The following is a 14,546-nucleotide window of genomic DNA, read 5'->3' on the forward strand; positions in this document are numbered from 1 at the left end:
ATTAACTCAGCATCAAATTTTCATTTTCTGTCCAAATATAAAATAAAAATAAAAAACCACCATACCCTATGCTTAATGGACACTTGATATTTTAGTATTAACATGTGACGTTTGAATACGCGAATGAAAAAATAATAATAATAAAAAAAGTGATATAAACATTTCAATTTTCATACCCTATGCATGAGAATCGCATAGAACTTTGTTTCTGTTGTTGTTAATAGTGATGTTGTTGTGCAGAACTGCGGCTTGAAATAAGAAGAAGTAATCCAAATACAAATGGAATTAGATTATAGTACAGGGATTGTTAAGCAACATTCAAAGTTTAATGAATGGTTGTGGGCTTTAGATTTTGAATTTTGTTACAAGGAATGGAGTTCAACTGTTTGTTGGTTCCGCAATTAAATACACTAATTAGTCAAAATGCAATGGTAAATCAAACTTCTCTAAACTTAATTTCATTTTGAATTGTCCCTTCCAAAGTCAAATCACCCAAACACAAAAAAAAAAAAAAAAACAATAACAGATGAATAGGACAACTATTGGAAAAGAAATTAAACATAAGACAACTATTGTATGACGTCTCTAGTTGTAGAGTGGCGCATCACAGATCGATATAAACCATCATGTTTATCTGTTGTTGTTGTTGTTGTTGGTGATTTGGTACAAACGCCCTCAAGTCCCTAATACCTACACATTTAAAAAGTTAGAAAAATGGAACTCGTTAGCCATATTTCATAACTCACTTCTTTTTTCTTCTTCCAAATAACTGTTAGTCGACAAATAAAAAAGAGTAGAATCAAAAATAAGAAAAATACAAATTTGTCCAACATCAAATATAAACCAAGGGTTTATTAATTTTATATACCAAAATTGATAAGAACTAAAATGGTTATTAACTCTGCTCTGCTTAAACAATGCAATTGCAGTAATATTATTGTAGACAATATTATGTGCCTATTTTGTAGAAAATGATCGTGATCATGTGTATTTTGTAGAAAATTATTGTAGACAATATTATTTTGTACAAATTCATGGATAATGGGACTATATATATTAACTTCAAAATCTCATGTCATTACATTAATCTTCACATAGGATTCATATTCATAATAGAACAATGACAGAAGACTTGAAACCAATTGTGTTAAAGTAAAGAGGCATTTTTCGACAAATAGGTATTGGGGAATATTCAAATATCTTTCCTAACAAGTTTCTTTTTGCCTTATTCCTAAAAATGCTTCATACGTTGAGCTTAGCTTAATTAACCAATGAATCAACTAAACAAATGCTATGTTTTGGGGTGAAATTATTAGATAATTCGATCTACTCGACTCCATATTCTCATATTGAAAAAAGAGTCCACAACATAGTATTAATATTTTATTTTAAAAAAAATCTCAACATTAATTTTTATTGAATTAGATTACCAAATATCAAATGGACTAGGTCCATATAATAAATTTATCTGATTTGGGAACACCAAATTGACGGCTTAAAATAGTTTGTTTTACGTCGCCATTACCCAAATTTTGTCTCTTATCTCATTTTTGTTTGGGACAGTGACAATGATTAATTTGATGATGAACAAACATCCAGGTTAACGTATACCATATCTTAATTCTTAAATTAAACTTAATTCTCCCATTTGTTAAACATGCAATAGGAGAAAACAACTGTTGACACCCAGGTTTGTTTTTAGTGACATTGTAACGAATCGCAACTATTGATAATCAGAATACTATTTGGTTTTATGTTATGCTTTTTAATGTGCCGTTTGATGTTATGAAATGTTTAATTTAGTGTGTATTGTTTGCTTCCATTTGTATCATTAAACTTGATGTTTTGGTCAGAGATGGGTTCAACTACTCTGATCATCATCTATTGTTTCAGATTATTCTAAAATGATTGTGGAGCCACATTTACACACGATTTTTTTAGGGCATAATTTAGGAACACATAAAATAATGGAACGATAGTGTAACAGGCATTACTACTATTTTTGGCCATTCCAGTCACTAGTCTTGGGCAATATTTATAAAATTAGAGGAAAATTTTCCAGCTAAAAATCAAACATGGAAGCAATTTAAGAAACTTTCTTATATTTCAAATTCTATGAACATATTCAGAAATCAGAATTGATGTGGAAGAAAAAATTAATCAATTTGAGTGTATCCCTTGCATACGATAAGCCAATACAAAGTGTGTGTGTGTGTGTGATATAACCAATTTGAAACAAGCAGTTATATACTGGATTGAACTGAAAGCCCCAAGGATCGATGTTTCATGTGACAAAGGCACGATAAAGACCTCGAATTGAAGAATTATTTAGATTAATTACATAAAGTTTTTCATTAATACTTTGGGGTTCTCATTATACAACCAAAAATCAATGAAAGGTGTTAATCAGCCATTTTGTACTCTCAAGTAAAATAAACCCCAGGCAGGGTGTATTAACACCTTCTGCCAGATTTATAGTCTATTAACTTTTCGTTGACCGTTAAAATTGTTGTATATTAATGTGTTTACCAAGTTTGATATGGGTTCTAGAGCTCTTCCATTGATATACATACCTTCAATCATAATTATCAGAAAATATGAATTCACAGAGCATCCAAACAGAGTCATTTAAGAAATAATTTTGTAAAAGAGATCTTATAAAAGACAATTACAATTCACAGGTACAATTTGATAAGGTCAAATGAAAGCTAAACTAAAGCTAGGTAATAGATGAGCAAATAAATGACAATAAGATAATGCTTCAAAGTACATGAAAAAAGGATACACGGTTTTTCTAATTATAGCACTGTAAAGGCATGTCAGTGGCAAGAGGTAAACAGAGAGATGAGCATTAAAATCTTCCTATGGTATGCACCAGCATATATATAAAACATTTTAAAAGCAGAATATACTACTAGTAATACAAAAGCATCAATCACCAATCAATCAATCATTGGATCAATTTGCATAGGCAAACTATATACACAAGTAGATTAGAAGTTACACTATTTAACTAACCCATAACTGCATGATAAAGCATTTTAATAGAAGAAAGGATTGGAAAAAGACAATGAAGTTGCGGAGGCATTATTAACAAAAATGGTCAAGTTTCAACAACCAAAAACAGTCAACAGCATTCAAACACAAACGGACACCATTAATGAAACTTACAAAGACAAAGCAAACAAAAAAATAGTAGTCCAGACAAGATTTAACCATCAACACTAGTATCATCTGCAACGGCGAATATAAGAAAAAGGTCTATCTAAATTGTAGAATCAACATGCTACAAAATCTGATTGATCTTTTACAATCTCCAACAACTCCAACAAAACAACTGTACCGAACAGCTGGCTGCAACCACTACTCCATCAATTTGTTCATTTTAATCTTAATAACTATCAGATTCATACAATTCTATATACCCTCATCTCAAATATTACCAAAAGAGGTTCCGTCAATATCGAAATGTAACTGGCATTGTAAGGTACCAAGACTAATCTCTTCAAAGTTCCATTTTTGCACTAAGAATCGCACATCCAGCCAGATATCATTTTCTTCTTAGTCCACACAAAATCTCATAACAAGCCTTCAACCCTACAAAAAATATTCCTAGGGTTTCATCAAAAGAGGGATACTTGAGAGATACTCAGACCTCAAAATACCAGATTAAACAGCACTGAATTATAAACAGACCAGTCATGTCCTCTGTTCCTCCAACATTTTCTTCCATCAATATTGACATGTAATTGACATTGGAAGGTACCAAGACTAATCTCTTCAAAGTTCCATTTTTGCAATAAGAATCAGAAATCCAGTAATATATCATTTTCTTATTAGTCCACAAAATCTCATAACAAGCCTTCAACCTTACAACAAATATTCCTAGGGTTTCATCAAAAGAGGGATACTCAGTCCTCAAAAATACCAAATTGATTATTGAACAGCACTGAATTATCAACAGACCAGTCATGTCCTGTTCCTCCAACATTAGCCCTCTAGCCTACCAAATGGTGTCGTCAACATTTTATCACAACACAAATTTTAAACCATGAATACAGATACATCCAGCACATCCTCCAACAACAAACATTAAAGCACACAAAGACGAGAGAGAATGAGGAGAGAGAGAGAGAGAGAGAGAGAGAGAGAAATAGCTGCTACAAGTTGAGAAACGAAGTAATTAGAAATGAATACATTCTTGAGATGGTTTAAATAGCCTCAATTGAAAATAAAATGAAGAAAATCATTAAGTTGATTTGAACATGTGCAAATATGACCACTAAATACGCCACTTAGGAAGAGTGGCATGGGCCACATTGAGGGTAATGCAAGAGGAAGGAGAAGACCAAATTTAACATGGGTAGAGTTAGTAAAGAGAGATATGATAAAATGTGGTTTAACTGAGTTATCGCCTTAGAACCAAAAGGATTAAACTCTCATGTAGCCAACCCTAGGTAGTTCGGAAAGGCTTTGTGGAGTTGAGTTGAGCTAGTTATTTTGTTACAATAAGTAAAGGAGGAGGGACAAAACTTTGCTTCAATCTCTATCTCTCTCTAGAATTCAAAGTGCACACTATTACTTTTCCCTTTGTATAGGCTATTAAATAAATTTTAATGGCCAAGTGCCCAAGTATTTAACATAGAATTTCTTTCCAAATTTCAACAGATATTAAATCAATGATACTCCATAAATTGTTTTCATTTCACATTTACTTCTGAGTTCTGACATTATAACATGTAATCCTAGTCAATGTATCAACAATCGGAGTGCAGACGACTGACACATAATCTGAATGTAGTGACCATCTAGGAACTTGCAATAACAAGCAAATGAAGCCAAAAAAAAAAAAAAAAAAAACAGAAGTGAATTATACCCTTTTGTCCTGAATCTATTAAAATTCTGACTTTCATCACCATTTCTTTCCATACATTTCTTGCACCACGAGCCACGGATACATACAAGTTAGAAAACTATCTCTACATGCCATCTATACAAACATGTTTCCTTCAGCTTATAAACAACTGCTCTGTAAATGAAACTAATTCCAACACCAAGGATGGCAAAAAGTAAACTTCTAGAATAAGAGGCTACAACAGCACAAGCATGAATTTCAATAGATGTACTCATTATTGTCTGAGCAAAAGAACATGTATGACAGAGGGACCAGAAAGCTCGACATGAGATTTCATTCTTCTAGAGGACTGCAATCCAAAACCGAGCCCCCAATAATAGATCATATTATAACTCCAAGAAAATATGTTTAAACAAGTAGACACCCTTCGATTTCTTTCTTTCAGCCAATTTTTTAATCCCCATAGCTAATCACTGAAACCAAAAGACTGGACCTTCCATGCCACAAAAAATACTTCCACAAGATAAGCTTCTACTAAGAAATACATAGACTAATCATTCCGTCCTCAGCACCTCACAATAACCAAAAACTTCAAGAACCCACAATAGTTCAATTTTCCATAAGTTCCAAATAACGTTCTAAAGGGAGGCTAGTTCTAAATGCCCAATGTAATTCAAACATCCTGCATCTTTTTCAAAGTTTTCTAAATACCAGACAAACCACACAAACACGATAGATTTACAGAAGAACAAGATAAAACATGTCAGCAAAATTACAATTAACTAACCACATTTTAACAGAAATACTTCCTGAAGAACTCATCTACTTAGAAAAGAACCATGGATTAAGTATGTAATTACCTATTAAAGGAAAGCTCATCAATGATTCTCAGGCCCTGCTTGAGTACTTTTTAGCTGCTGCTGCTGCTCCTGCTGTTGTTATTGTTGTTGTTGCGGCTGCTGCTGTTGTAACTGAAGGAGAAGGTTGGCTGCCAATTGTAGTGTTGACTGGTACCTCTGATTCTTATCACCCTCCGCATCCAATGTCCCCTGACCAGATCCATAAAGCACAGACTGATGCTGTTGAGCCTGATTCGGAAGCTCCAATATCTCTTTTTCAGTAGCTGGGGGCACGGCATTATCTCGCCGTGAAACATTAGCACCATGGACCTGATTAGACGATGCAACAGAGTTTATAGATTGCTGATAGACTGACAAATTATACAAATCAAAACCATCTGTTCCATGAGCTATCCCATAACCCTTCTGAGAGTTCTGAGGAACTTTAAATTGATACTGCAGGTTGACCTGTGAAGAAGCTGCAAGCTGCCCACTCTGAAAAGGGATAGCAAAGTTAGTTGATGGCCTAGAAGAAACTGCAGCTTGCTGTGGCAGATCAAGAGCAAGATCTTGAATTTTGGAGCTGCTAGTAACCCCTAGTGCAGAATGGCTAGCTGCATTTGTGACGGCTGGGTAACTCTGAAGCAAAGGAGGAAGTTGTGCCTGGGAATTAATCTGAGAACCCAATTGTTGAAATAAATGACCAGTCTGCTCAGAAGCTTGATGATCACGACCCTGTGGCAAGATTGTTTTAACAGACCGTGCAACATTAGGAGGTAATGAGGGTCTCAAGGAGGAAGTTCCTAGTGCAGGATGAGCACTTCCTAAATCAGAAGAATTTTGTTTTCCAGGTAGTAAAGAAGCTAGTGTTGCGATGAGCTCAGGTGTTAAAGTTACTCCAGCTCGTGATACTGCTGCAGTATTAACTCGCGTAACTGGCTGCACGGATAGGGAATTACTCGCTGCATGAACAAGATTCTTTGGAGGAATCATTGAGTCCTCACGTAAAACGCTATTATAATCCATTTGTGAAACTTTCTCCACCTTTGCGGGCACCACATCGTACTTGGTTTGAGAAGAAGGAATCTGCCGTCTATCAATGTACTGAGGCTGAATTAACTGTGAATGTGACTGCATCGATGTGCTGCCACGAGCATGTTGGGGGAACTCCAGAACAACCCCATAAAGTCGTTCAGGGCCTGTGACATTCAAAATTTTCGTAAGGAAATCTGAAGGAGGCACCAAAAATAAAGTAGTCCCATCATCAAATTTGGCAACCCCAGCCCGGTTTTTGGCACCAAGGTAGGAAAGAAATTCTGTATAAGCAGCAAAATCATCCTCCGTATCTGGCAAAAAGAAGAAAATCTTAAATCCAACAGCCTCAGCAAAGTGCTTCATTAACATGTCCAACCCAGTTCTGGCAGAGCAATTAACCACCTCAGGACTGCAGAATAGAAAATTCCACAATTAGAATGATAGAACAGAAGGAACAAATACGCATGCTAAATTCACCAGATCACTAGATCAAAATTCAAAATCAATCAAGTAGAAAGATTCCAAATTTGAAATTGTCAAGCTAGTAAGCAACAAATAACCCAATATTTAAAAATGAAGCAAAAGAAAGGATGAAATTTGAAATACTGAAGAATGCCAATTAGGAATGATTTCTTCCATATGCAAACAATTCCAAAATGATTTATCACACAATAATATGAATATTCTCAAGAAGGGCCCATGGCAATATCTCATAGCATATATAGACACAATATAAAATCTATATAACAATGTATAATTGTTGTCACTTCATGAGATACTCGAATAATCATGGATCGAATGAGATAAAATCAGTTTATGTACCACACAGATTATGCATGCTACATGGAAACATATGTGATAATTCCAGAACAGTGGAAATAGCTTGGATATAAATTGGATGGGCGTTAACAAATTATTCATTAGTTACATCCATATGACGATATTAGTGACGGTTGCTAATGCATGATTCATAAATAATTCATATGCATAATATAGTTGGGAAATGAAAACTTCATTAATGGTTCTATACAATTAAGGGTAGCTGCATCTGAAAACCCAATAGAATTTGTGATCTGCCCTATTATATCTCGAAAGCTTAACTAATTAACCAAAGATCAATACATAAATTATAGAAAAATCCAAAAGCTTCTGTTAATAAGAGAAACAAACAAGACATAAGAGGTGCTAGGCAAATTATACTTACATCTCAGTCTCCAATGCTTTCCCAATAGGAATACAACGAGCATAACAAATGGGTGTTCCAGCCTTAGCAATAACGCCACGCCATATGTAATCAGGATCAGGATGGCTCTGGCTAGTTACGGCAGATGAGAATCTTGCACCCATTGGACCAAGACAATGCTTCCCTCCAACTATCGCAAGTGGACCTGAAGCACCTCCATCAACTTGTGGACCAAGCCTGTATAATTTGTCCAAATCCAACCCTTGATCACCCAATTTTTTCAAAGGAAAAGAAGTATCATAAGCAGGCAAAGCACCATCGATCCTTAATCGTTTAGATTCTCTCTGAATTTGGTTTGCTTCAAATACATCCAATGCACGAGACATGGGTCTGAAGGGAGGCTTCAAGACTGGTGAAGAAGGGAGCATTCCAGGTACAGGAGATGACTTACTCCAACTTGGACCGCCCGTCAAAGTGTTGGGATTAGTGTCTGGTAATTTATGCATAGCAGTCAAATCATTAAATTCTGAGCCTGAAAGTAGAGGTTTAAAGCTACCTTGAGGGCTAAAAGGCCTAGTTGGCATATTCTGTCCAACAATTCCACCAAGTGATAAAGGTACAGGAAAATTATTTGGAACTATTGGGCAATTATGACCAACTATGTCCATTTGTGCAGGCCGAAATGGAAGTTCATTCAAAAACATATCTGGACTTGGACCTTTTATTCCTGGATTAAATCCTAAAAAATCTCTGCCAGGCACATGTTCACTGCTTGAAAACATTATTGTTATTCTGGGATCATTAAAAAGCCGGCCCTGCAATCCCTCTTTGGCACGCCGTGCTTCATCTACACTTCTAAATTCAACCAAACAGAAGTGCATTGAATGGAAACTTCTAATTCTGTCGATCTCACCAAATAAAATCATTGCATTGTGGAGCATCTGTTCATCAATATGAACAGAAGGCGGATAACCTATCCACAAGACATTACTTAGTTGTCCATCCTCTTTTTGCCCTCCCAAAGATTTAGAATGCTGCCACGAATACAATATGAAGGAGTTAGAACATCACCAAATCCACTTAAATTAAAAGTACAAACCGTGACCAAATATTCAGTCAGCATCTCCAATGCAAAATGCTATATTTCCATGCCAAATCTATATTTTGAGAGGAGCTACAATGTCAAAATGCTATATTTTTGCAATTCTGCTCCAATGGTGTATTTCATCCAAAATGCTATTTTTTGACACAACAACCTTCCATATTTTGAGAGCCCATTGGAGTGCTTTATTTTCATTTTAGCAACTTTTGACAATCTCAAAATATGAGAGGTTTTTTGAGCGAGCCAATTGGAGTGCCTTATTTTCATCTACTTGCTATATTTTGAGTTTGAGAGGCTATTTGAGAGCCTCTATATTTGGCAATACATTTTTTGTTTCTTTAATAAGTATATTTGGCAATACTTTTGACAATCTCAAAATATGAGAGGTCTTTTGAAAGGTCATTGAAGTGCCTTATTTTCATGCAATTGCTATATTTTGAGTTTGAGAGATCATTTGAGAGGGCATTGGAGATGCTTGGAAACAAATTAACGCAGTCAAATGCACTCTACAAATTTCTAAATGAGAAGTATAACAGACAAGGATCTCCCTGTCTCCCAAAACAACACAGACTGATTTGGTATGCCACTAGAATGCCATGAATTTGTTTGAAGTATAGCAGGTTATGAAGCCAGCCAAGTTACATAATTATTTTTGACACGCATACCTAAAAGGACGTGAGCATTGTTGGCAAGTATTGCAATATCTCATGAGGTAATAGATGATGGTTAGAAATTACCTGTTGTATTTTAGAATCAGAATAAGAAGGTTCAGAGTAGTTTATATTGAAATCTTGCAGCATCCATGGTGAATCAAAAGGGCCCATGCTCCTGCCCAGAAACTGTCCATCCCTTGAAACAGAGCGTTGTTCCTGCTGATAAAACATAAGTGGCTCAACTTAAAATTAAATTAAAACAAGTTAATAAGCAGACACATAAAGAATTCCAAAAGTAGTAGCCAGTCTATAAATGTCAGCTTGGAATACATGGGTTATGCAAGGGATCAACAAAAACTGCTAGCAAGTCAAACAAAGCTAGATAAGGTAACGGACTTTTTTGTCCCAAGTCGAGATGGACTTGCAAGAAAGAGCTAAGCACTCTCATATAACATAGATCCACCCAACATGGCAAAAGCAAGATCAATCTCAACTTGTGGGTTAAGAAGTTGAGTACTGACTCTTCAACCAACACCTAATCGATGCATCCATAATTCAAAAATAATTTTTGTTTTTCCAAAACTTAGCTGACACATTAAGACGCTCACTAGTATAGCAAACACATTAAAAGGAGCAATATCCAACAACCTTGGGTAGAAGATGAATATTCAGATGTTTTACCTTTCTTCCTAATATACCTACATGGCCAAGTCAAGCATGCAATGAAAACTTTTAATACATGACAAGAATATTATTGTAGTGACAAAAATATAATAGGAGACTATTAGTATTAATATCATATTATCATCATCCATGCTTTAATCCCATAGAAATGGGGTTTGTCACATAAATTCTCTTTTCCATTCTTTTCTATTAAAAGCCATCTCTCTTATAATATTTAAATTTCTAAAATCATTTCTAGTAACTTCAATTTTATGTTAATTCCGGCCACCCTCTCTATCTCTTACCTTCTATGCAAATTAGTCTTCCATCTTCTTATGGGTGCATCTATAAGTCTTTGTTGTATATGTACAAACCACCTAAGTCAACTTTCTTTTCTTTTATCACTACCAGGAACTACTCCTAATTCCTCCCTACCTTGTTCAGTGCTACATATCTCTTCTAGTCACCCTACAATCCATCTTAACATTCTTATTTCAGCTAAATGAATTTGTTGTTATTGTTAATTTTCTTAAGCTCAATCCATATAAAATAATTAGCCTAAAAACTGTTCTATGATTTTTTATTTTTTTTACTTAGTTGCCATTCTTTTATCATATAAAAGCTACTAGCCATTTTGTCCAACCTAATCCAATTCTACTAATTATGTCACCATTTATTTTGCCACCTTTTGTATTATTGGTCTTAGGAATATGGTGGTTTTGGAATCCTTTAGTTTGAAGTGACATTATATTATCATTTTTTTTTTCCTAATTAACATTATATTATCATTTTTTGACTCTTTATTAAATCTGCATTCCATTAAATTAAATCTTAGTCCTAGTAATTTCTAAACATTCTCATGCTTTTCTCTACATTTCTAATTTTATTGCCATATTTTCTTTTGAGGTATCCAATAACAATAAATCATCAACAAACAACATGCACCATAGAAAGCATCCTTTATTTCACCTCAAATTAATATGAAAAATAGGCTTAAGACTAATCCTTGGTAGCTGGTGCAATCCTACAACTATAGAAAAATCACTAGTCTCACCACATATAGACCAAACTCAAATTTATTTATTCATATATATATATATCCTATGGAGACATGTCATTGTTAATCGGTGTTGTCTGTGGATGACCAATGGAGAGTCTGTGGACCACCTTCTCTTGCACTGCCCAGTGGCCCATGACTGTTGGAGCCTTATGTTGGGTCTTTTTGGCGTTCAGTGGATTTGCCTCGAACCTCGCGGGGTCTTATCGATATTTGGAGGGGACAAAGGGTGGGGGCTCGAGTTCGCGACTTCTGGAGGGCGACTCCCCTCTGCATTTGGTGGTGTCTATGGAAAGAACGCAATAGAAGATCCTTTGTTGGGGAGTTACACATTGGGGCTCTTAAGTATTCTATTTTTTGTTCTCTTTTTAGTTGGGGCATGGGGAGAGATTGTTCTTCCATTGAGGAGTTTTTGGACTTTTTGGGGTCTTTGGATCCTTAGGCTTTCTTTTTTTGCTCTTGGTTCTTGTACAGCTCTTGCGATGCGTTCCCCTTTTGAACGCTTTCTAATACAATTTTACTTACCAAAAATATATATATATATCCTAAATCTTTTATCATTTCTATAAGGATTCGTTTTATTTGTAAAGCACGCCAAATTATATCTCTCGGTACCCTACCGTATGCTTTTTCTAAATCCATAAAAATTATATGTAAATCTCTTTACCTACTCCTACACTCTTCAACTAATTGCTTTATTAAGTAAAATAGCCTCCATTATGGATCTTCCTGGTATAAATCCAAGTTGATTATCAAACACAATGGATCCCTTCCTTAATCTTTGTATTATCATCCTTTTCCCATATAATCAGTAATAATATATATATAGCGTGTGTGTGTGTATTTTTATATATAATAAAATTGTTTACGATATTTGTATAGCTTCATCCTCCATATAGGCAATTCGTTAAAAACAAATTTTTTTTTTTTAAAAAAAAGCCAGAACCTTATAAATGTCCAATTTAGATGTATGTAAATGAGATAATATATTCCTGTGTTGTTGTGTCCATGTCGTGCCCATAACCTATGTCTTTAGAATTGAACATACCATCATATCCGTCTCATGTCATGTTTGTGCTTGTATATGTGCTTGTGCCACTTGGCTTATGGGATTGATGTAAGAAAACAAGGACAATTATCAACAAGCTACCGGGTACCTCCCAAACATAGGTTTTAACGATCTGATCTACAATCCGCTATAAGACTGAAAAGGTAGTATGCGTCTTATAGTCATGTAAGTGAATTAAATAAGAAACTACATGACATCCCAAATGCCAAAAAAATGGCCTGAGTCAACCTATCAGCTAGCTCACAACTAATCAATTTCCCGACAGATATGGTTATAAATTTTTCAAAGCATTTTAGATTTATTAACTTACTCTTTTTAGAGGTTGTGATCTGAGGAAATCCACTCGTACTTGGACACCCCCTATTCTCTTCCCATTCATACTTTTCAATGCTTGAGAAGCATCTTCTAATTTGAAAAAGTCAACCAAAGCAGCATTCCTCTCCCTAAGGAACTTGAATTCCTCAATTTTACCAAATTTGAGAAATTCCTCCTCCAATTTATCTTTTGAAAAAGATGCGTTGATTCCACTCACCCACAAACCCTTGCACGGTTTAGCCTGCAAACAAGATTGGTAAGAAGAACAAAATAAATCCAAATTTGCATGTTATCATAGAAAATCCACACAATATAAATAACAAAGGAAAGACAATTAAACTATTTCTGGTACAAATTGCCGATCCCCGTATGTATAGGTGTTGAAGGATGGATACGCGTTCAGAAAACCACATGTATATCCACTATTCTGAGCTTGCAACCCATCAAAATTTGAAACCCATTACTCAATTTCAAAAAGCTCATACTCCAATGGCATGTACATGCATAAATCATTTTGTTTAAATTGATTCAAAGCTAATTACCCTTTCCCCTACCACTTTAATGATACGTCTCCCTGTTGCTGTACAGCAACTGCCTTCAACTTGGAGAGACTGGTAGTTCAAACTTCAAACTCCTTAGGGAATTAATAATGCTTATGAGGGTGGCACAAATAGAGATTGATGTTAAATTTGTTAATCAAATTTATGTCATAATGGATTGAATTTGAATCACGATATTCCACTCAATTACAAATCTAATCCACATCCAGATTTACATCAACTTCCAAATATATAGCTATAACTTAATGCTCCCATAATTAAATTTTTTTCCATGCTCAGTGACATCATATTCATATACAATCAAAAAGAGGACAAACTTTCGGTTCACTAATATTTCTCTTCAAAAGAGGTCCAAACAGTAATATGGCAAGTATATTAATATAAATCAACCGATCCATGAAAAGTTATAGGGGAAAAAACACACACAATTACAAACACATACACATTGAGTAAAAAAGAAAAATAAAAAACCAGGAATCCAATAAGGCACAAAGGGCAGAACAAACCGGTCTTGAAAACTCAATCTTAATTTGATTCCCATGAAAAAAGGTCCCTTGGAGAGCGTTTTTGGCCGCCTTTGCATCCTCCGCACGTTCGAAGTAAATGAACCCATAACACCTTGATGCATACGATGTTACAGTATCGAGCGCACCGTGTTTTCCAAACAAGTTCACCAAATCGGAATCAGTGACATCACTGGACAAGTTTCCGACCCACAGATTATTCGAGGGTGGCTCCTCCTCGGCTTCATCTGAGTCCTTCCCGCTTTGAGTTTGCTTTGGATTCTGATCTGCTTTCTTTTCCGATTTGATCAGATTAAGCATGATTGGTTGTAATCGAAACCCTAGACATTCACGCACATAAACAAAGATTGCAGCTTTTATAACAAATCAATCTCTTACTAGGAATAGGAAACACCAGTGGTCTGAATATATATATCTTACAGCGAAATGTAGGGGAGCACAGAAATGAGAGAGTGAGAGTCGAAAATCGACGGAGAACAAGGAAGGCTTCGCTTCTAGGTATATACTACTCCATATGATTATCACTCGCTCGATAGTGGATAGTAGTAATCGCTATACTAGAGATGGAAGATTTCAGAGAGAACGAAGGGTACAGTTCAACCTAGAGGATGTCATGAAGTAGCCCACACCATTGGGCGTTTTGGTATATTTATTTATTTACTTTATTGTATGAGATTTTTTAAAAATTTAC

General features: G+C 35.1%; 1 protein-coding gene across 4 annotated transcripts; it reads right to left on the minus strand.

Moving 5' to 3' along the window:
- Positions 1 to 432: 432 nt before the first annotated feature.
- LOC132275450 (flowering time control protein FPA-like) lies at positions 433 to 14,490 on the minus strand. 4 transcript variants are annotated; one of them, XR_009470631.1, is made up of 7 exons: positions 14,276 to 14,490; positions 13,838 to 14,175; positions 12,767 to 13,012; positions 9,752 to 9,886; positions 7,934 to 8,946; positions 5,716 to 7,138; positions 433 to 690 (listed from the first exon to the last, which is right to left on the minus strand). XR_009470631.1 is itself a non-coding variant. In XM_059776948.1 (5 exons), exons 1-5 carry the CDS (start codon positions 14,153 to 14,155, stop codon positions 5,794 to 5,796), a joined length of 3,057 nt encoding a protein of 1,018 aa, XP_059632931.1. In that variant the 5' UTR covers positions 14,156 to 14,490; the 3' UTR covers positions 2,628 to 5,793. The 4 variants fall into 4 exon arrangements, 1 of the variants encoding a protein (XP_059632931.1); XR_009470632.1 differs by having other exon boundaries at positions 9,752 to 9,883; positions 13,838 to 14,490; XR_009470633.1 differs by lacking the exon at positions 12,767 to 13,012 and having other exon boundaries at positions 13,838 to 14,490.
- Between the last annotated feature and the right edge of the window lie 56 nt (positions 14,491 to 14,546).

Source organism: Cornus florida, unplaced genomic scaffold (genome assembly GCF_030987335.1).
Source record: "Cornus florida cultivar Cherokee Brave unplaced genomic scaffold, ASM3098733v1 CherokeeBrave_3.0.0_Hap2_Chr09, whole genome shotgun sequence".
In the NCBI taxonomy this organism is placed as follows: Eukaryota; Viridiplantae; Streptophyta; class Magnoliopsida; order Cornales; family Cornaceae; genus Cornus; species Cornus florida.